The 23,756-nt window shown below is 42.4% G+C and overlaps 1 protein-coding gene and 1 long non-coding RNA gene across 4 annotated transcripts; both read right to left on the bottom strand.

The window, feature by feature from the left end:
* Positions 1–623: 623 nt before the first annotated feature.
* Positions 624–3,477, bottom strand: LOC149917210 (uncharacterized). Its single transcript, XR_016467994.1, has 3 exons — positions 3,372–3,477; positions 2,663–2,886; positions 624–2,020 (listed from the first exon to the last, which is right to left on the bottom strand). It is a non-coding gene; the product is annotated as an uncharacterized LOC149917210 (long non-coding RNA).
* A 4,009-nt stretch (positions 3,478–7,486) lies between these two features.
* LOC116227399 (protein mono-ADP-ribosyltransferase PARP14-like) lies at positions 7,487–23,496 on the bottom strand. 3 transcript variants are annotated; one of them, XM_031590680.2, is made up of 17 exons: positions 23,268–23,496; positions 23,039–23,176; positions 22,674–22,790; positions 22,100–22,393; positions 20,153–20,389; positions 17,465–19,716; positions 16,541–16,777; positions 16,055–16,276; positions 15,491–15,554; positions 14,506–14,655; positions 14,033–14,095; positions 12,881–13,048; positions 11,876–12,082; positions 11,181–11,807; positions 9,936–10,087; positions 8,430–8,604; positions 7,487–8,220 (listed from the first exon to the last, which is right to left on the bottom strand). In XM_031590680.2, exons 1-17 carry the CDS (start codon positions 23,452–23,454, stop codon positions 7,931–7,933), a joined length of 5,580 nt encoding a protein of 1,859 aa, XP_031446540.2. In that variant the 5' UTR covers positions 23,455–23,496; the 3' UTR covers positions 7,487–7,930. The 3 variants fall into 3 exon arrangements, with proteins under 3 accessions (XP_031446540.2, XP_031446541.2, XP_031446542.2); XM_031590681.2 differs by having other exon boundaries at positions 11,181–11,795; XM_031590682.2 differs by having other exon boundaries at positions 11,181–11,774.
* Positions 23,497–23,756: the final 260 nt, after the last annotated feature.

Genomic DNA, 23,756 nt, shown 5'->3' with positions numbered 1-23,756 from the left:
CCGAAAAAAGAGCTAAAAAATAATAACTAGGAAATAGTTGTTTGTATAACAAATTCTATAGAAAGCACGGTTTTGACTCTTTGGTCAGCACTTGGGAATCTGGGTCACCTGAGATAGATAAGCCACTGTAAGTCTTGGAACACACTGTAAATTAACCATGTGCCTAATTATTTCACTGGTGGCACAGTAATATTTTTCTTTCATTATTAGCCTGATGCTAGCAAACAGTATGAAGGAAAAGCCAATGCAGTGCAAAGGTGTTTGAGTTAGCTCTGCCTAATACACTTCAGAAGGGAACGTAGGCAGTACAGGAGTGAGCTTTGTGTTACCCGAACAACTTTTGCATTTATCGTTTGCTTTTAAACTATGAAATAAAACAAGTTCAGAGCAATCGGAACAACAGAGTTTCGTGTTTGTTTGTATTTTATGGGCTTGTTACGTAAAGCGGATAGGAGTCCAGAAAGAACGACTGCAGTCTCAACCGAGCTTTTGAATAACAGCTTTTAAGTGCCAGGGAAAACACTGGAGGAAGTTTCTTCAGTATTGTCTTTCTTACTGAACAGAGAGAATTAAAAAAAAAAAAAAAAAAAAAAAAATCAAAAATCACAGTCAATGATGCTTACAAAAATTCTTTATTTCACCTTCTGGAGACTTAAAACTTGATCTGAAGCATAGTCTCAACAAATGTGTTGAGATAATTTGTTCATAAGCGTACAGTGCGTCGGCATCAGCGCTCTCTTATTATGATTTTCGTGCCACATGTTTTGGAGCCTCGTTCTAAGTCTTGAATGGCAGCATTCAAGTTTGGTGCTTTCCATTTTGACTGAGTTAACTGGAGAAATTCTGACGATTCTCCCGACTGCGAAATTGTTAGAATTTTACTAGCAGAATGTTTGTAAAAATTATTTTTACTCTGGTTAATAACGAGTTGGACATCCGACTATCTCTGTCTTGTTGAGATGGAGAACATGTCGCCCTTAAGGAAGCAAAGGAAATGGTAAATGAGAACTATTTTTATGTGCTTATCTTGCCTTAAAGTGAATCTCCCGTTACTAGTCTTGAGCCTTTCAGGTTGCTATAGAATCTGCCAATAGCCTCCAACTGCAGTTCTGCCAAGACTAAATTGCATTCCGAGTTTCATAGACTCTCTATTAACTGCAGCACTGACAGATGAAAGCACGTTGCAGGAGGAGCTGAATTAATGGCTCAATCCGATGCATGCATCTTTCTCATAAGAAGGCTGACCCTAAAGCAACGCCTCCTATTTTATGACGTTGGCCAGCGACGTCAGAGGCAGATGTTGATGGCGTGGCAATAGAGGCTGAACCCTCCCACCAGCATTTACATTTTGTTGCTGTGCAATAGACAGCAGCAGAGGGGCGGTCTGACAAAATGGCGTCCAACGCAGAAGCGAGGGTGAGGCAGAGAGGTAGAATTACATTCCTCCCTGCAGAACATTAGCACCCGTGGACATTGATTGGCACTTGCTGAACGTTTCTGGAGACCAGCCAGCGGACGTGAGCACGGTGAGGAGGCGGGTGCTGCGTTCCAGCACGCGGCAACCACCATAGCGGATCACCTCCACAGATGCAGATTTCTGTGAGTGTGGCATGCAGACTCCTGTTCATAGGTGGCAAAAACCAACAGCTGCTGGCAGCGAGTAAGCTGAAAAAGAGTACTTCGTAGCTGAGAATTTGCTCTCTCAATTAGCGTTATTCTACTCTGCTGTAATTCCCATGGAAATAAATAGGAGGCATTACTTACGGAGCTACCACATTTCCATATTCTTTTTCAGGTTTTCCCTTACGAGTCAGTAAAGATCTAACACATATCGATAGCACAGAGATGGATTTTCTTTGCCGTGGCTGTATTTGATGTTTTCTAGCCTTCAGTGTCACCGGAGGAGCTGCAAGAGTCTCTTCCACTTCTGCTTTTGTGAAACGGACATGGAAGTGCACAGCTGTCACTGCTAATAGCTCTTGTAAGCTTGCAATCTCTCAGCGCCCTTCATAGTTTTTACCTGGTTGGTGTGAATCAAAGATAGGCAGTTTTTTGGGCAGGCCTGGTTTTAGGTCAGAAACATCCAGTTATCAAAGTTGAAACCGAATATAGCTACACATAAAGTTCAGTAAGACTTTTCTCTGAAGTATTTTTTTATTTTTCGGTCCCCAGTCGAATTGCTCATTAAAACTAGATTGAGGACCTCTCTCATTCAGCTAGCACAACCCCATCTCAGACCTGTTTCCTGACCTGGCTCTCAGCGTAACGCTGCTGCCAGCGAAAATACATTGTTCTTCTGATCCTGTTCTACGTTCTCTACGTGGAGGTGGACTAGATCATAGCTAGTTAGCATCATGCTCGATGGATCTAAGTTCTGACCTTCGTAAAAAGCAATGCCCCATTGTTCTCCTGCACAAAAAGAGGGAAGAATAACACATCACAACGGGAGGAAGAGCAAAAGTATTGCACGTATTTCCACCTCTAATGTTAAGCTCTCTTTTTTAAGCTCTGCTTTGCTCGTATGTAGTGGATAAGACACGGCAAATAGTACAGACGCCTCCAGGGCAGTATTTCTTTCCCGGGGTGTCCCCATGCCAGTGGTAATACTGGCTCAGAGATTGATTTATATCCTCTTATTCTCACTAGAAGCAGAGGTGCTTACACTGTACATCTCCTGCCTTCCCTTCACGTTTTGCCCTTATGCGTGACCCAGATCAGAAGTAGGGATGCTTCTCCTTTACAGCCTTCGTGCCGTCCCTCTCGCCTGTCAGACCAGCTCTAGCGCAGCTCCGGAAAGATTTCTGTCGGAAGTCTTGTGTTTCTGGGTGCGAGGAAGTCAAACAGCGCTAGCTGCTGGCAGAAGTCAGGAACTGCGTTTGAACCAGGCTGCTTAGCAGACAGCGGAAAGAGGAAACGTTGTAATTTACTTTAAGCTTTGATTCCTCTTTCTTCCCCTTTTCTTAGCATAAGAAAGAGCGGCCACAAAAAGGATTTTAGGTAAGAGAACTGGTCAAATCGTTCATACGTACCCCCAAATGGCAAATACCCTCGTTGAAATAAGGAGATGCCCAGGGAACGGGGAGAACCAGATAGGACAAGCCATTCAGCAGGCCCGCTCTGGAGTTCCGTACCGCTTTCCTGTTTGGCAACCCCACTACAGCAGTCATCTAGCACTCTGAGCAAGATGGAAGGGAACGCCGCTAAAACGCGTGTCAAATGTATGAACCCGTGTAAGCCTAAAATTTCAAAATTCTTGAAATAGAGATGCAGCGATTACTTTTAATGGGATTTCCATCTCATCAGCCCCCACTTTTGCGACCACAAAATTAATCACCAGAAAAATTTCTGTTTTCTGTCTTATCCCTGCTTACCTCAGCGACCGCTTAGGAAAATGAAACGTGCCAGTTACGTCGGTCAGTTTGCATGTCCTCGTATGGCATACAACAGAAGTGACCGTGGACTCCACTGATATCCGTTCCTACTGTCACGGAATTAACTAGATCAGTTTATGCCCGTGACAGGGGGCAGTAGGCCTCTGCCCTCCCCACCCCCCACCTGGGCCCACAAAATGGGAAGGAAGGGGGAAAAGGAAAAAAACAGCGGCAACAATCTATGGAGGTAAACTTATTTTACTAACTGTGATGTCGGAATGCAAAATAATACAATATAATACAATCTAATCGAAATTGAGACTAATAAATCACATAAGATATGAGAGAGAGTTCCCGAGACCGAGTCAAACCTGAAAAAAAGCTTGGAACGGCTAGGAAAGCACCCTCCAGCACCCACTGCCAGGCAGTAAGAGACCGCCCCCCCCCCGGAAGGGTCAGATCCCATGACTTCCGTAATGTATAGGGATAGGTACGTAGAATTAGAGCATTAACACTTCCAGTACATGATGTTTTGACGTGGAATATTGAAAATCAAATAAGCAAAAACCAAAACCATGACACCTACGTACACTGAATCCATTCTCCTCAGTTCTCTAGCTAACGAAGCACTGTGGGAACAAAACAACTAGGAGCTTGGGAACTGCTCTGCAAGGAAGAATCCCACTGTGTTTTTTTTGTTGTTGTTGTTGGTTTTTGTTTTTGTTTTTTTTGCAAAAGCTGCTTTATGCTCCAGGCTTGCTTGATAAGAGCCAACAGTGACGAGGCCTTATTTTGGACCGAAGTTTAAATAAACAGACACTGAATGTTTCTGCCTGCCTTCGAAAGCTGATACACAGAAATCTCAAAGATTATTTCAGAAAAGTGTGTGGGGTTTTTTTTTTGTTTTTTTTTTTCCTTTTCCTTTCCCTAGTTACAGCAAGACGCTCAATTTGGAGATAGTAAGGCATTAGTCTCATGAAATAAGGGAGAATTTGGAGTCCCAAATGGAAACTTAGGGAGCAGTCTTCCTGTTCCTTATTTACCTCTAAATACTGACAGCATGGAAACGCTTTTTTTTTCCCCCCCTCAATCCTTCACCAATTTCCTTACAAGAAAGAGACAAAACTAGAAGGTATAAGGTAACTTACTCAACAATAATTGGATTTCTAGCATCTATTGATATTAAAGTTATTTTAATTTTGCCACTGGGGCATCTGAATTGTCCTAAGTGGTCAGACGTTGCCTAAGCGGTTTGGGACTTGCTGGAGAAGTGGAGGCACTCAGTGACATTAGATTTGCTCCGTCATAATTCCGACAATGTCCTTTGCAACTGTTCTCGTACACTTAAGTCAAACGTGTATTAAATGAGACTTCACGGCCAGAAGGTCTGTGTCTCTGGTCTCCCAGCATGTGCAGGTGAACACACTCCCCCGTGCCCCCATCTGGCCGTTTCTGCCCTGATGTACTCACGGAGGAGAATGGGAAACTCTCTCCCCTAACGATTTCACAGCCAGAGAGAACACCAGCCCCCCTGCAGGTATGCTGTTAGCACCTTAGCTTCCGAAACCAACACACGTGCTATTTGAAACTGTTGCTTTGATTCAAAAGGTGCTACTTACAGAAGCCTCTTGGTTTCCCCTAACTAGTTTCGACCGGAACACCATTACAGTATAAAGATCACATTATGATAGATAAACGTATGAGAAAGAGGAATGACGCTGTTCATTCTTGGGTTATTATTATTTTTTATCCTAGGCTATGACATACAGTTAAGAAAAATGTCAGCCCATCATCTTACATTCTAAAAACTGCTGTGGACCTGGCAGGATCTAATGTGAGAGAGGGCAGGACCCTTCATTAAATCTTACCTTCAGATCTGTCATTCTGTTCTAAATTCGTAGTTCAGTTTCTTTTATTAAAACTCAAAGGAAGAACGTGATCCCATGCATCTCAGAACCCCAAGCGAAACAGAGCCTGCTTCTCTTCACCTGTGTTTTCTAATTGCCACTTCACAATATGATGTTATGTTATTGGCAAAAATGTCAACAGGAAACCAAGGAAATGCTAGCTAACGTGCAGAGAGGCACAATCAGTCTTCACGTAAATCAGGATAGCTGCTCAGTCTTTCGTATCCGGTACACCTCACAACAGTCGACGTGCAATAAAACCATCAGCTAAGACCTGCGTGTACAAGTGCAATAACAAATCAGATCTCTATCTTCAAAGACGCAGAACAAAACTGAAGAAAGTAGAACCAGTGAGGAGCGCCAGAAACAAAAAACGAGCAATTCATTCTCAACTCCAAAGATAAATTTGGAACTCCGCTGATACTGGTTTCCCTAGACGCAAGCATAATAAAATGCAACCTGTATTTTATTAAATGCCTTTTCTGAGGTCCTGGAAAACCCAGTGGGAATCTGAAAAAGAAAAGCTATTAGGAAAACCTCGATAGCAAAGCCACTGAAGAGCAAGAAATTCTAAAATAACTGAGAAAGTATTTGAAGGGAGAAATAGCCTCCATTTCCTAAAACGTGCACTGCGCAAGGAAGTAGAAAGTAATTATTCCAGGAACATCTGTGGTAAAATCTTTAATTATAATCACTCAGATAAACGTTAATTAAAAGCACACCTGTGATGCCACAGAATGCTTTTCCCTACGTAGCACCATGTGAGACTGACTCTCTTCTGCCCTCTCCATTATTTAATTTAAATAGGAACAAGCAGCTGCACAGGTACTTCTAATTTTTTCTTATTTGCTGAACAAAACAATATCGCCTGTTCCAAGAGGGTGTTATGCAGAAGGGTGTAGTCTTCCCCTTTTGCAAGGGAAGAACGAACCTCTTGCTGTCTACTGGTGTTGAGATAAGTTACAAGAGTAACTTGGATATAGAGTTCAAAACTAAACAAGCCCCTACACCATTGCAATTGCCCATGTTTCTGGCTCACGAAAATCAGACTGGTCATGAAAGGCATCCACTTCCTGCCCCCAAAAAGTCAGATACGTTCTGCTAACAAGCACAGTAAGACAAATCAGTTCTGAAGCTTACAGGTGAGGTATTCGCGAGAACTTTTGAAGAGACCCAGAGGGAAATGTTTGAACACCCCCGTCTCCAAAATATTTGTCTAGCTTGCTTGCGGCGTGTCAAAATAACTGTGCCCTGTGAGAAGATGCGTCAGTTGACATTTGAGGCAGGTTAGTGAGCTACAACAGGGGGCAGATTAAGTTCCAGCTGGGTTTTTGCTTAGTTTTCTCTCCGCATAATAAACACTTAGTAAGGGTGGAAAAAGGTATTTGTTTTCAGAACCTTTCATGAAGTCTCATTTTAAAAGGATTGCACGGGATACGTGAAAACAATGTTAGTGTAATACATTCAACTAGTAGCAAGCTGATACGTAGGTTGCTCCAAAAGTGACACGTATTCTTTTCCCAAGAAACTACTACAGATGCAAAGAGCCAATCCAGTCTATCCAACGCTATTGGATAGGGCAAGTTTTCAGCTACAAAGGACTGTTGTTCAACTTAGCCACCACCATTAGCTGTACATTTTCACCATGTGGAAGAATTAAATTCCACACTTTCAAGTCAGACTACCCCTCTGCTGCCATCTGTCACCCAGCACAAAGGGTAACAGAAAACTATGGAAGATTCAGCTTCTACTGCCTAACCAACATCCCCCTCCGATATCGCGGGCCGACAATATAGGAAGAATTGAAATGGTCTTAAAAAAGACCCACATCCTCCACCCAACCTCCCCCCCCCCCCCCCCCCCCAAAAAAAAATAAAAAAAACACCCACAAAAACACACCTTTGCCCTGTTCTTTCCTGCTTAAGATCAGAGGAAGGACACTAGGACACTACAGCTGGTGCATAACAACGGAAACACCTTCCCAACTTTCACTTCCCTGGCGCTCTCTTAGGCTATACCTAGGTATAGCTCGGGCACTAAATGCTGGTAGCAAGTTAGGTCACATCGACAGAACCTCTTACTGACCTACCTCTTGTATTAAAAGCAAGTAAATCCACATTAGAGAGGCCAGTCTCCAAGCACTCAGCAACTGACCCGTTGAAAACAAACGCTAAACGTCCGGAGATCATGTCAGACAAACGCGGGCCATTAAGTACAGATAGTTCATTTATTGAGAACTGTGCACGGCAGTCTGCATCACGGTTGACGACAGCTTCTCACTCTTTCAGAAGTGTGAGACCAAGCACTCAGTCTTCCACTCTCCCCCACCAACACTGCTGCAGCTAGGATGGCCAGAATACAGCGTGGAGGATCACGACAGGGGAGGCGTGGGACATCTACTGAAAACTGCTGTTAGATTTCACGCCAGATTAAACTTGTCTTAAATGCGTTCAGCTACTACTCTGAGAGGAAAAATGTTAGTCTATGCTCACGATATCAAAAAGAACCAGAGGCCGCTTAAACGTAAACAGGCCTTAGAAATTAATTTGACAAAACTACAAACAGTTCTCACTGCGTGATTTGGTTGATCTGTAGGACTGATTTATAAAATAAAAGCTAAGAGACATGCAATCATGGCCGCAATCAAAAGGCTCATCTAGTGAAAGTGATAAGGTACTCCGGGTAAGCTTGAATATCACTAAATATGATAAACATGGACGGATTGTTCACATTATCGGTTGAACTGTCAAACAGATCCACACTGTTGCCAACACTCTTTGCTGCTGGAGTAATTGCTCCTTGTGTCCCCTGGGAATACTGTCCAACAAGGACTCGAGCCAGGTACATGTGCTTCTTCCCATTTGCATCTGGTTTTGAGTAGGTGTCACTGGCAGAATAGCTGGCATTAACAGCAAAGTAAGTTCCATTTCCAAACTGCGCAGCTGTAGACCAAAAACAAACAAAAAGAAATTAATAGCAACCACTCTGAAGATATCCACAAGCTCTGAAGGTGGCAATTTTGTTTTCTATTTGCAACAGAGAGATTTAAGAAATCAAACAATTTTGCATACATGTCAGCACTACACGGGTAGCGTGGCAAATTATTCCTAGCCCTATCCAGGAAAACGAGTAGTTCTGAAATTCACATTACCGTGCCTTCCAGCATAGCTGCGGTTAAATCCATAGTTGTTAATGAAGGTTAACGACTCTGCACTAGTCCCATGGAACAGAAACTTCTCATTATTGTTGTTGCCATTTTTGTCATCCATTTGACACTTTTTTATTTGGTAGACTTTCCACAAAGATGGGTTCTGTACCCTTTCAATCTGCAAAGTTTGAACAGAAGACATTCATTTTTTCTTGTTATGAAAAACATCAGTGTATCAACCACTCAGTGCTCCAAGATTCTCCTCCCAGCTACAACACATGGATACTAGATTATAAAACACCTTGGGCACGTGGCTCCAGACTTCAGCACGGCAAACAGCAGAACCCAACCCAGAATGCAAGAGAAACAATCCATAGGAAACTATACGAGATAGTCTTGCAGGCTTCTGGGTCAGGCACAAAACATCTGCTTGCTGAGCACACATGGCTTAAGGGAAAAAGTGTTCTGCTCTACTGAAGAAAAGAGCATGCTCACCAGGTGCTTTAGAAGACTTGTACCAAATACCTCAACTGCAACATCAAACCAACGCTCATTTAAATCAGTTAATCAGATGATACTGCTGTTACTAATCTCCTGCTCTTTGGGGGAACATCCTAAGTAATTTCCCATGCAACTTGACGGTTGAGCAGTTGGCTGCTCTGCAGAAGAGACACTTACACGCAGATGTACTTAGTCCCCTGTCACTGCAGGAGTAGATAACGCTTGAAACTCACAGCTTCAGCCTGAAAAATTTAGTGGGGAACTAGATGACATCAAAACTGGCTACATATAACCAAATCAGCTCAAATCAGAGCTACCCCATTGAGGACTAACATGTTAGCAAGCAATCTGGTATATGCTTCTACTCTGCCAGAAGTGAGCAGTTCATAGATCTGTAACAACAAATATTCATGAAGACATTAGTAGTATCAACCTTCACTGGCAAGTTGTTTTACATTTGTTTCTGGATATTGAATCCCCTCTGCTTGCTGAGTTTTGCTATCTGATCCAGTATCTGATTCTGTGGCCCTTCCCACTGCAGAGGGGTTGGAACTAAATGGTCTTACATGCCCTTTCCAACCAAAGCCATTCTGTTAATAAGCAGAAGAGAAGAATGCATAGTAGCTACATGAATAGAGACAATACACATTGGCACTTTAACTACAATTGCCATATTCTGCATTTTCTCAGCATCATAAAACTTGATTTCATAAGTCGTTTCTTAATGGGAGCAGAGATATTTTACACCAGGTTTGAAGGTCATAAGGATCACAGGCACTGAACAACTGTGTGGTTATTGATGGTTGTGTGCAACCTTTTCAGACAATTACTTAAATACACACACATACACACTCTTTAAGTCAATTAGGAAAGCAGATAAAAACTGTGTCCCTTTCTTTTGCTGTAAAGACTTGTTCAATACATTCCGATGGAATTTATTTTTTCCACTGTTTACTAGTCATTATTCATTAGCAGTATTTATGCTTAGAAATCATTACATGCTTTTACCTTTTCAATTTTCAGATTTAGTGATGGAGCGGTCGTCAGAAACCTTTCCTTCACGTGTTTGTAGTCTTTTGTATCTGGTTTCAATTCCACTATTCTGAGCTGCTGATTTTGCATATCTTCCCATTTTTCGGGGAGTGCTGTTGATTCCTGATCTGCAGAAGAAGCACACCAATCATTTACCCAAATCCACAGCTTAAAGTGAAATATGCCCTGCTACAAACTCCTCTGAAAGCCTATACTTATTATAGCTTATCATTACTGCCTGTTCATTTACTGTCAGCCAAGAGTCTATCTTTTAAAAACAAAGAAACAAAACCAACCAACGATCCAAACAAAACCCAGAAGATGCTTTAGTTTTTATGTCATTGCACTGACAACTGATGTCCTGGAACGGGTAGCTCCTAGACAAATCTGTTCTCCTTCACCACTGAAGAAGGAGCAATGTCTTCAATTGTCTTCTTCCCACACTGGAGAGGGGACAGACACTTAATTCTGAACAACTAGGAGCAAAGGATCTGAAAAAGGAAGATGAAGTTTGGAGCTCCAATAATGTACTCTTCGCATGAAAAGCAGAGGTGTTCCTTCCTCTTATTTCATATTGAGCTCTGTTGTTGAACACTGACAATGGCTGACACATTCACTAAGCACATCTAGCATGTTAGGTTCCGTCAAATCAAGATGGTGTCATCTTCTCAAAAGCAACATCTTTTTTGGTAATAAAGCAAAAATAAACAGAATATGTGAGGCACTGAGAGGTGCACAACTACTTAAATCTGTTGACTTCTGTTTCCAAGTGTTAAATGGAAAATAAATTGATCCCATTAAAACATAAAATGAGCCCCTGTACAACTGGATGACAGCAGAGTGAAGAAAAGTAATCCACCAGGAAGAGTCCTATAAAGACAGGAGAAATAGCTCTTTGTGATGGAAATCACTGAAATAAATAGAAGAGGGGCCGTCTTGAGAATACAAATGCTTTAGAATGACAACTGCTACAAGCACGTCTAATCACTGCTAGCAAGCCTGTTAAGAACCTCTGAATATGTTATCTATATTTCCAACAGTTTTAAATAACTGCACAATTCTTTTATTGTCATTTCCCACTCTAACACCTTCTCCAGAAATGGACAAAAAGCATCTCACAATATTCTACAGATTCTTCCTATTTCTTACTCTGACTCAGCTAGATGCAACCTTGCTTTGTGTGTGAATATCAACCCAACTCATCAAGACGCTTTTACTAACCTGCAGATTTATCAGTACGTGTCAGTGTTATACGTTGTCCTTCCCCATCTGTAGCATATCTACCTTCTATATTCACCATGTACTTTTTCCTATTAATGACGACTGAAACATCTTTCTGCTTTCTTATAAAAGCATTTTCCAAGCACATATTTGTCATACTGTCAAAGGACACATAGGAATCTTTTTCCAAATATTTCCACTCAATTAAGTTTTGATAAAGTTCTGCCTTGATCGCTTCGTATTTAGCGGTTTTAACCTTGTGGATCATTTCTTGGATACTTGAGTAAGCAAACCAGACATCTTGGCTAAATCCTGTAATTCGAATAAAGTTGTCTCCCAAGAACAGAGCAATATTTAATCTCTTTTGTAGGTCACGCAGTTCCTCATTCTCTGCCTCATCAAAATCCAAGATGGAATCATCCTTGATTTCTCTTTGAAACTGTTCCTTCAGAATTGTACTTTTCAGCAAGGTTTCTGCTTCTTCCACTTGTTTCTCATTTTCACCGCAAATCTGAACAACAGCCTGATCAACTTTATTTTCCAAAACTGCTTTGCGTTTTTCCTTTGGAGGATGTTTCTCAGGGATCAGGTATGCTACAATGAGAGACACAAATGCTGTAAGTAGCACTAGCTGAGAACATACAATATAAACTGGACTGATTTACTGCCCCTATTTAAAAGTGGTATCTACTTACATGCCATCCTGGAAAGAAATGATTTTGATTTTGTTTTACCAGGATTTTCTCTTTTTTTCATGCTTGTGTGGAACACGTTCAGCAGATATGACTGAAAAATGACGATTTTAATAGTTTTCACAGATGGAGTAGAGTTCCTCCTTGCAAAGTCAGTTATTGCATCCATCATCTCATCAGCTACTGCCTCTGGAAAACGGCCTGCCTGACCTGGAACAAGTTACAGATAGTTAGCCTTGACAAGGATTATAACAGCTTTAACAGAATAGTTATGATTCCCGTAATCACAAGGGTCACAAATGACTCAACTAACTTCAGGTTGGCAATTTAGAAATGGAAGCTTACTCTTGCTGACACAGCAATTGATAAGGTAATGACATTGATAATATGGCCTGGGTACCTACAAGCCACAGGACTGGCTCTCAATAGGCCACTAGGGAGCTCTTTACTCCTAAAACAACTCTAGTTTTATTTACATAAGAGGTTTCTTCACGTTGAAACTCTAAATCTGAATTCTCTTAGTATAAGGAATTTTGCTGATCTAATGAAAAACATGGAAGCAAAAATGGCTAATCTGACATTTTTGACGTGTTCACATTCCATCCATGTCAAACCCACTTGTGTTTCTGCTAGATAGAATTCCATCATCTACTAATTTTAGCAACAGAGAATTAGCTCCCTGGGTTTAAACAATGAGTTGCTTCACATACCATGCTGTGGTAACAAATATTTATGTTTCTCCATAAACATATGCATATATTATAAATAAATTTGAACCCCTGTTATCAAGAAAGAGTCAGCTTTAGAGCACTTATACTCATTACCTACTATCTAACTGCAAAGATGAAGCTTTCCAGTCTCTTCGTAAGTTTCCAGTGACAGTTTTGAAGTTTGCAGTTTCTGAATATATTTTCATTAAAGAACTACCCTTCCAGACAAATGAATTGTTTCAGCTCTGAGATCTGCAGAATTGCATGTAGTGAACCAGTTCAAAAAGAAGAGACAAACCTGTTCCAATAGCCGGAAAGGTAACAGAGGTGTAGTGCTGTAATTCACATTCCTGAAGCACTTTGGAGACTGGCACTTTAACATCATCTTGGGCAACAAAATGGATTATTTTTTTGCACGGCAAGCTTCCTGCTTTGGTGGTTATATAGCCATCATTAGGCTGCAAAGCTGAAATGTAAGCAGGAGTAAATAAACAATCAACAATTATTTACAACATATATATGTAGTAATTGTCATTGGGAAATAATAAACGATGACAAGAACATCCCAGGATAAGCTCCAAATCTCTTTCCCCATGCTGATAAATACCCCTTCTCTTTATTTTTACTTCCTGGGATTCATTTTATTATTATGAATTATTTGCCTTGTTTGCCAAATAAAGTTTTGTACGCCGTCCTTTTCCAAGTTTGCTCTGCAGCTGAAGAAAACTTCATCCAGACTAAGTACTACAATCAGTCTTTACATGAGACTGCTCATCTCCTCCACATAATTCTTTCCTTTCGTTGGTCTTGTGAGCTGACCTCCACACCAGAGACTTTCTCACTTCTGTTACCAAAATAAGGGAAGCTTGCTAACAGGCTTTTAAGCCAAATACTTTTCCATCCTTACTCCCCCATTCATTGTATTTGCCATTCACTAGCTCAATTTGGTCTACAAATGCCACTTTTAAGGCAGGAACCCAGATGCAAAGATTTTCCCTCTTAGTCATGCAGAGGGTACAGTAGTAGGTTGCTACTGAAGACAACGGCAAACATTTTTTAATTCAGGGATAAGAAAAGAAGTTGCAGGTAGAGAGTTACTCCCAATGAAACACAGCTTCTCTATTAAGAGTTCTGCTAACATCAACCCCAACTCACACCTGTCTTCTCTGTGGACTTGTCTAATATCACTCAAAAGCTTTACTGGAATTAGAGGATGCAATCATAGATAGATCTTGTCCTTTACAAAGGTTTAGGTGCTCTTTTGTCTTGAAAATACCTCTTCCTTTCCTTGTTAGATGTTTTACATATATCACATTAACTGATTAAAGACTAGTTGATGTAACACAGTGCATAAGACGGATAGGCGTACAGCAGGCACTGAGAAAGAACTCCAACCAACTCCCCGTCATGCAAGCTAGCCTTCAGAAAGGACAGAAAAGTTGCACCATACCTAGTGCAGCACATTCATCTTCAACCTCTTTCCCAGCACCTTCCAAAATTGCTTTAGAGACACCTTAAATGAGAAGAAGAATATGATTCCACGGTTACTACTGTTAATTCTATTGAAGTCCTGCCTAAGGCAGAATCAGATATTCCACACTCTCTTTTTTAGTAAAAGCACAGGTTATAATTAGATAGTATAATTTAAATTTCAGGCTTATGCTTTTCAAGACAAAAAAAGACATCTTGAGAAACCTAAAAAGTTTCACTGAGGTAAAAACCACAATAAGATTCATCTTTTTTAATCTAAGAGATGATCTGTGAAAAGATTCTATCGAAAAATTAAAGTTATTAATTTCACTTTTCTGCAAGTCTTAAAACACATTATCCAGTAGCTCAGAATATCAAGAAAGCTTCCCACTCACCTTATCCAGTCCTCCCAACCACATACACTATATCCACACATAATGCCAACTGAAATACCTGTTTTGAGATTGAAACTTTTGTTTGATATGTTTACAATGACATCTCCAGTTTCCTTGGTAATATCACCAGCAGCCACCTGGAACTTAATGGAGCCAATTGTCATTTCATATACATCCTGTGTTGGGTTTGAAATGGGACCAAAGAAAGCTGCAGGACAGAAATACAGACACTGAGCAGAGAAGCATTCATGGGTACAATGTCTGCAGAGACCACACTTCATCTCTGGACTCTACCTGTGAGAACACTGCCTACATCAGTAACTGAAAATCATTCCTTCTCATGGGAGTCTCAGACGAACATTCACTTACTCCCATCATTGCTATTTATGCTGAAATAGTAGGAAAAATCAAACATGTTTACCACATACCTGCTATAGAAATTTCATTCCTTTGCTCCTGTCTCAAAGGGAGTTTTTGGGCAGGTTCTCTACCACACGACAGCAACTTTTTGTCTACGCACTATTTCTAAAAACTTGATCGAGTTTTCAGAAAATACTCATTTTTCACACTCTGCAGTCCCATTAGACTGGACAGCACTGAAGGTTGGTTTTGCTGTTGGTTTTGCTGTTGATCTGAATGTAGCTTTGAGAGCACTCCAAAGAGGCCCCGTTAAGACACATAACCAGGAACTGACTTGTTCTTCCCAGACGAAAAGGGAAGACTGCAGCAGGAAAAAAAAAGAACCTCACTTCTGCCTTCTTCTATCCTTACTGTGTGGATGCTACATCCAGATCATGAATCGTAAGAATGTTTTTCCCTTAGCATCTCCAGCACCGTTTCAGACGTTATGCTCATCCTGAAAATACTACATACAGCCTTTACAACGTGCACTTGGACTTTGGGAATAGCATGTTTACCACTTACCTAAGTATCTATCATGAATATGCTACCTGGAAAATTTAAAAGCTAATAATAATAATAATAAAAATAATAATAGAAAACCCTACACCACCACGAGCATAGCCTCTGTAAAATAAACTTACCCGTGCCTTCGCTAGCCTCATCTACATCATTGCCACACCGTCTCTCAAATTCATTTGAAAATGCCTAGAAAAGGAAACTACAGTCAATCCTTGTAGTAACTTGAGTAAAAGCACAGAAACCTGTTCTAAAGTGACACTGAAAAAAGTGGGATGCAGAACACTGGTTTGTTTTCCACTGGAGAATTTTACCAGCATCCTAACATAATTATTCTTCTTAGACTTCATCTAAACCCACGAAAAGTATTCCTTTTCTAAGAGCAAAGACATCTATGTTGAAATTGCAGCAAGTCTGACTGTAGGTGAGCCCTACATATTGAAGAATCAAGCAAGTTCATAAACTAAAAGAGTAATTAAACTTTCATCTGCATTATTGCCAGGGAATAGAAAAGGACAGGAAGCAAGCAGGGCTGTACAGGACAAGCTATGTGCAAAAGAGACTGCTCTATGCTTTATATGATAACAAGCAGCCTGCAGATTCTCTGGAGAGCAATACATAGCCACATACCACGAGATAGGTCCAAACAGAATAGCATGTAACTAAGAGAGAAAAGCACGGTAACTCACCTGAAGAATATTTATGTCTTTTGGATGCAACAGAAAGTGAACTTCCCGAAGAGAATTGGTTTTCTTTTTACTACTGTATTCATACACCTTGTCAAACAGCAATTTAGCAACAACAGAACCTGGGAACCCTAAGATCCCTGTTCCAATCGCTGGGAAAGTAATGGACTTTAAAGATAGTTCCTCAGCAGACTGCAGGCATTTTGTGACGATCCTGCCCAAGATCTGTAAAGCACAGAAAGTATTTTTTTCCATTACTGAAAGTTAGTTTTTCTGGAACATGCAATTCAGCTAAAAGGGAAAGTACTATCTCTTAGCATGGAATTATGCACATCAGAAAGAATATGATAGTCAACAAGGTGCGAGCAACACAGCTAAATAAATAGCCCAAACTCACTCATATAGCCTCCCTCATTTCCAAGAAGTTGCATTAAATTTTCTATAAAGCCCATTCAAATTAAGAGTTTAAGTAAATAAAAACTCTTGTACCTTCACTGAAGATTCACCTCCCTCTGACCATCTAGGTGTGACAGCATGAAACACATAACTGCAGCTCAGATTGTAACCTTTTGTTGTGAACACAGATCCTTCACCAGGTGACTTCCCCAGGCCTTCGTCATTTAAGTCTGCCTGAAGCCTTGGCCCTGCCTTGCTTAGCAAAGCTTTGGCGAGTTGTCCTTTCTCAAGCTGCAGATCTCCACCAACACTGATGACAACACCATCTGTCTGAAAAACACACAAGCAAGGACTTCAGCTTTAAGTAAAGAAGGTTTGCATCGATTCATCAAATAGGGCCTATCTGCTGATTTGCAAGTAAAGTTCTAGGGCACAATTGGAGTTACAGAATCAGAGAATCACAGAATCACTAAGGTTGGAAAAGACCTATAAGATCATCCAGTCCAACCATAAACAGTTAACAAGGCTTTGGAATAAAACAGAGAAGTCATATTCTTTGTTCTAGTACCATGAGCCTGCTTGAAGCAGTATAGAAGCTGAGTTAATAGAGGAATAAATTTCAACCTTAAAAAAAAAAAAAAGTTAAAATTGTGCATTCCCCATTGCCCAGGTCAGTACCTTACAGGCACAGGGCGAGCCGGGCAGCTTTGGGCCAAGGACTCAGCAGTACAGGCATGGATCAGCTGTGCTGCTACGGGACATGGTGGGTCCAAGAGCAGCCAAGCTGCTCTCCTGTGGCAGGACACTCATTAATTGCCACTGGGTACCTGCTTTTGTCTCTGCACAAGTGCCGTATTTTGGCTGCATTCTTGCAATCAGGACATCCAGATGACGGACACAGGGGATTTTGTTTGCTGTATTTTCTTTTTAAAGTTTTGTTTCTGTTTTTTCCCCTTTTCATATTTTAAAAAACGTGCTTCACTTCAGCCCAGACAAACAGCCACTCAAAACACTTACTGTGACATCTTCAATGTTTCCTTTTTTCAGCATGATGTCAAGGCCTTCCTCAGTTGTTACCACTGCAAAGTTCATGCTGCTTTGAGAAGCTGTCCTTTTGCTAGGCTGATGAACAATGTTGGTCTGACTGTTAAGAGATCGCACCGGGTTGTTAAGAGGTACATCATCTGAAAACTCTTCTTTCAGTGCCTTGATGAAAGCCTGAACGTTGTCCTCTATGACATCCACAAGATGAATCTCCTTCAAGCTGCTTTTCCCGTTGAAGTCTTCCAGGGTTTTCTTGATGGCTGACACAATTGCATTTACACACTTGTGCAGCGGGAAGCCAAAAATCCCTCCGCTTACAGAAGGGAAAGCAATGGAGCGATGATTGTATGTTTCAGCCAGCTGCAGGCTCATTTTAATGGTCTTTTTTAACAAGTGCATACACTTTCCTGCATCCTGCTCCTTCCACCGGGGCCCAACAGCATGGATGACCTGTTTGCAGGGGAGCTTCCCCGCTCCCGTGATCACGGCACACCCAGCCTGCAGACTCCCGCTCTTCCTCACCACCTCATCACACTCAGCCTGCAGCTCTGGACCAGCTGCTTGGAGCAGTGCCCAAGCAAGGCCACCAATGTGTTTCAAGTCTTCATTTGATGCATTCACCACAACATCAACGTGATGAGTGCACAAGTCGGCTTTATAAACCGCTAGTAGAACTCCTTGCACGGTCATCTGTGTATAGCGCTTGCCTACGTTACTGTGTACTTGTTGCTCTTCTGGATACTCTTCTGGCTGCTCTTCCAGTCTGATTAGACAGTTACACTCATGTTTCACACTGGCAGCAAAAAAGCGTTCTCTTTCTTTGAAATACGACCTGGCTCCTGGCTCGCTAATTACCACACGCTTGTAATGCAGCCCGGACAGCATTTCCTCAATTAGGGTAGTTCCCTTCAGCACCTCTCTTCTCGGTCCGCTCAAGGATATAACTTTACTAAAGTCAATTTTCACACCTTTATTCTTTAAGTCATCCAAGACAGAGGCCCTCTCTTTCTCGATGTACATTAGGACTACGGTGGGCTTTCCTCCAATGACTTTCTGTACTTGCGTGTTCTCATCTACAAAGTTAAAAAGTTCTTCAAAAGCTTTTGCTACTGCTTGAGAAAAACCAGCAACAATGATCTCAGCCTCTTTCTGAGTGACTGTTACAGCTCCATTACAGCAGTTCTCCTCAGTAAGCACTCTCCATTCCTCCTTCTGGAGGATGGACTCATCTTCTAAAGTAATGCTTTTGTAGTCCAGTTCCTTCTTTAGCTCTTCTTCTGCTTTCAGGAGAGTTTCGCCATCATTTCCTTTCAGGAGGACAGCATCTGGGCCAAGCTCATAAAAGGCACTAATGTGTTTTGACAAAAACAGGCTCTGTGACAGGGTTTCATTATCAATACTTTGTAAAAACTGGAACACAAAAGGGTGGAGAGTAACAGTTTTCTTTGTCATTTTTTGCATATTAACCAATATCTCCCCTTTCACTTTATAAACTTCCTCACGCAGTCCATATAGGTTAATTATCTTCTGCACAGGATCGTAAGTTAGCTTCAGAGTTGGGAATTCCATGCAAATTCTTTCTTCAAGACCAACATTCTGCAAAATTGCAAAATCCCCTGGACTCAGAATCACTATTTCTTCAGTCGTTTGCTTTTCTCTTTCAATTTCTCTGGTGACTTTTTCTATCTGCAAATTCAGTTCTCGGACAACATCCTTCAGAATGTCTTTGTGGCCTACTACAACAAGTAAATCCTTCGGAAGAAATGAGATCATCAAACGTTCATTGTGGTTAATGCTGGTTCTAATGACTTCCCACACCTCTGCACTTACTTTAAGCTTCTCTACTTTGTACTTTGATATGCTATATGAAAATGTTGTGGAAGCCACTGCATTCCATGTCCTGATCAATTGAGCCACTGATCTCTTCCTCTCGGACAAAGCAGCTGAAGGATGCAGAATAACTTTTGGCTCTGCACAGTTGCCTTTAGGCCATGTTATCTCACAATGACAATTTGCCATCTCAGAACATATCGCTTCGATGAGGCTATTCTTTTTCCGTAAGAACTGCCAGATAAAGGGGTCCAGCGGCAGTGTAACTGGATCTGGTTTCTTTATTTGTGGCCCTTCCTTTCCATATAGAGCTGTTCCCAGTGAGACATAGTAAGGATAGACAGATATCGGTCTTTTGTTGAGAGAGTGCTGCTTTGACAAGACATTGTTTACATCTATAACAAACAAAACATTATTATTGCCAACATGTAAACCCAAAGATCTTTAAAAATATTTGCTTACTATAATGTTTACATACAAGAAGAGTTTTACGTGAATCCTCCCCCCTTTTCAAACAGCAGTAACTCCAAATTACTGAAGAGTTACTAGTATCAAATGCCAAAAGCTAAATTAGGAAGAAGCAGCTAAGAACTAAGACTGCCTACCTCCAGGATAAAATATGTACAGCACAGCACTGCCTCTGTCCCCATCCCTGTTGTACTCTACTCAAACTGCCTAACTCAGTTGCCTGGGCTACTACTCAGTTTTATCAAGTCACAGTTCCTCTATGCTGGTCCATCAGAGCAAAACAGACATTTCTTCAGAAAACTCACACTTGCGTCTTTTGGTGAAAGGACCACAAAAAATAAGGGCTGCACATCCCTGCATTACCTTGATGGTTCTTGAACGTAATGATAGCTGCACCTTCATCACACAGTTGAAGAACATCCACCACTTGCGCACCTCCATTCTTCTTGTTCTCAAAGTAGATAGATATATAGTCATTGGGTGTGTTAGGTGGTATATTTTCAGCTCTAATACAGTTTGTTAACTCGAGGAGACGTGCACTTAAGTTTTGCTTATTTGCTCTTTCGCTTCGATTTAGCTTCTTAACAATGTCCGCTGTAGCTAGAAAGAGAAACAAAGGAAAAACCAACTCAAGATTGAATCAGCAGCTCATTCTCTGCTATGATATAAATGGGCTGTCACTGTATTACAAGCCATCTGTCAACACAGTGGTGCCCATACAGCTACATCTTGCCACACATCCAGCGTGTGGATGGATAACAGTTTTTGTTATCTATCAGTCACCAAATGGTTGGTCACAATTACTGAGGCACATCTGCCACAGCCAGAAGTTCTCTCAGACTTTGTTCAGTAGCACTTGATCTCTTCAACCCCATAAGAAAATAAAATACAGATTCATTAATACACAGTCAGAAGGAAGTTAGGTTTAAATATGGGTTCTTTTAGTTTTATGATAAATTCATTCTATGTTTTTGCTATTTCCCACCCTGTTATCATAATGCTAAAAACAAGGCTAGCCACTTCTAGCCTTCAGGCAAACACGCATCTAAGCATTTAAAGGATCCACATATTTCCTCCTCAGGGCTACACCAGAAATTTGGGACTGCGCCAGGAAAACAGGCAAATCCTTTCCATCTTCTAAAACAGAAAACTTTATGAGCTTCTCAAAGATGAAAAGCTTATTTGGTTGGTTATGCCACTGACTAATTCTTTGATAATTTCAAGATTTCAGAGCAACTCCATTCTTACGTGTTACTAGTACTACAGTTATTCCCACAAAATTGATTTAGACTCGCCTATCATTTCTTTTCATCACATCCTACCTTCTAAAGAGACATTCAGTTTTTCCTCCACAGAAAAATGTTCTTTCTTTCTTTCTTTCCACCCTCACCTCTCCTCAACCCAAATCACTGTGTTCCTCTAAGGGATGAAGCAGAGCATCAGTCACAGATGCAATCAGTTTCCTGCTGTCAATTTAATCAGTTTCTTCTGAAAACAAAGCTCTGTTTCCTCCACATCATCATCAGCCATGGTGCTGGCTTACAGCTTTTCTGAGTCTTGCTGTACCACTTACTGAAGCCCATATTAATAAAATCACCCATAAGACTTGGCAGGAACCAGGACACCTCCTCAGCTTCTCATTGGTGAGAAGCTGAAGCAGACAAATCCCTCTATCACCTGGATGATGCCTGTGTCATCGATCACCAATAAAGCAGAAAAAAGAAAACAAATCCACAATAAGAAATCACGATGAGCACGCAGTTGCTCCACAACTAGTTGGTGTTGCAGCATCAGGTGAGTATGTGGTATTAATTCCACAGCAGGCATCTGGGGAACAGCTTTAAGATGCAACTGCTTCCCTAATTCTCTCCGAACCTTCAACCAATTTTTAGTACAGTAGGTTCCCCAGGCCTGATGTGGTGTTTAATCACCTTAGAAGGTTCTGTCCTAACCAGTTCAGTTTTCCCTCTAATCCATGCAAACTTATTACACACATGGCAAGTAGAACCTTTATCACTGTTCTGTTCTATGACCCACCGTATCCTCTAATGGCTTGTACACAGCTGACTTTCAGCCCCACCCATATTCTATTCATTATTTTGATTTTCACTGGCCTTTATACCTTACAGATAAAAGACCTCATTGATTGCAGCCTTTGAAATGAGGGCTGGATCTATAATAATATGAGACTTTTCCTTAAACCCACGAGAGGACACATTGTTCACTTCTCACTTGGACTTCCTCCCACGAAAACAAAAGCAGCAAGGGAAGAAAAACTCCTAATTAATCATAATCCAGATTCCTCCTTACCAGCATTTCCAGTAAAAGCAACAACAGCAGCCCGCAGTTCGGGTATCATTTCCACACTGAAGTCCCCATCTTCCTCTGACAAGTCACTGATGTTCTCCACCAGCATGGTTAACATATAACTGCTTATGGTTTCCCGCACATTTTCAAGCACAATTAAGGGGGGAGAAAGGGATACTTCAGAGCTTTCCATTTGGCATGGCTCTGGGGCAGTCTCCATCTCACCAGACTTCACAGCCAGCTTGGTTCTCTCAGCTGATGGACGCTCCCATTGCAAGGCTTCTTGGGCACCTAGCTCTGTGTGGAAACAAACAAGAAAAATGCCATTTTCCCCTTCTTCCCACCCTGGGTGGGAAACTTTAACATGAGATATTTTCCTCATATGGAAGAAGAAACACAAATGAGGCAAAATTACATCAAAAGTTTGTGTCAGGATGAAAGCAACTCTGCGATCTACGTGGCTCAGCCTCCCCTAAATAACAAACCAAGGTGAGACAGAGTCCTTAAGCTGCCCCGCGGAGGAGGTGCTGCTGGTGGCAGCTGGGAAGGTCCTTGTAGGGGCATCCTTAGCACTCACCGTGCACCTCCGGAGGCGCTTCCTGGGGCGGTGGGCGCTGCGGGGACAGCCCCGTTACTGCGGCCGCGGCGGCATCGTGCTCCGCGAGAGTGGGTACAGACGGCACGGGTTCGTCAGCTGCAGATAAACGACAGTGCACTCTCAGCCGCTGCGTAAGTGACGAAGACAAAGCCCAGGGCGCGTACTCCAGAGCTAGCACGGCGTGAATTTCGCTTTATTTTACGCAGGCAAAGTCACAGGCTGAAATATTTTGCCTTTTTTCCAACCACGCGGCTGCAGGAGCTCGCGAAGCCCCGGCAGGAAGGAGGGGGTGGCGGCGAGAGTTCCGTCACGCAGCTCCGAGGGACCCCCGCCCCGCCGCTTACCTGGCGCCTCGGGCTGAGCGGGCGGCTGCTGCGGGGAACGGGCGCCCTCCTGCGGCGGCGCGGTGACGAGCAGCGACAGCTTCCCGCGAGGCCCCCACTCGAGTTCGTGCGCCGGCCGGTCCAGCACCCGGCGCATCACTGCGGACACCGCACGCACCCGTCAGTGGGGGGCTGCCGCCACACGGCCGGCATCGCTGCGGCCACAGCCCCCCCTTCCGCCCTGGCTCACCGTCGGGTTGAGCGAAGCAGACGAGCAGCTGCCCGGGTCCGCACCGCAGCTCGCACTCCCCGCCGCCCGAGCGCTTCGGGCTCTGGAAGTAAAGCAGCAGCTTCTTGCGCAGCGCGGCCGGCGGCTCCGCGGTGCCCCAGTCGCCGCGCACCAGCAGCGGGAAGGAGCCCGGCCGCGGCCCCGCCATGGCTGCGCTGCCCCTCCGCTGCGCCTCTTTCGCTTTCGTTTCTCCGCCGGGCAGAGCGGAACCGCCCCGCTCCGCCCATCCCGCGGGTTTCATCCCGACACTCAAGCAAATTTTGTTTTTTTGGACCTTATTTTTAGTAGACAACCCCAGCGTCGTCTATCAGCGGGGTTTCCTCACACTTTATTCCCGGAGGCATCCCGGAGGAAATAGGGAGCCCTGCTAATGGATATTGTCACACATCATATTTACAATCACAATCCAGATTTCCAACAAGCGATTATATTCAAAGACAAGATCACAAA

Source organism: Phasianus colchicus, chromosome 7 (assembly GCF_987193195.1).
Source record: "Phasianus colchicus chromosome 7, bPhaCol1.hap1.1, whole genome shotgun sequence".
Lineage (NCBI taxonomy): Eukaryota > Metazoa > Chordata > Aves > Galliformes > Phasianidae > Phasianus > Phasianus colchicus.
The sequence above is the reverse complement of the archived record's forward strand: the minus strand, read 5'-3'. Positions and strand labels throughout refer to the sequence as shown.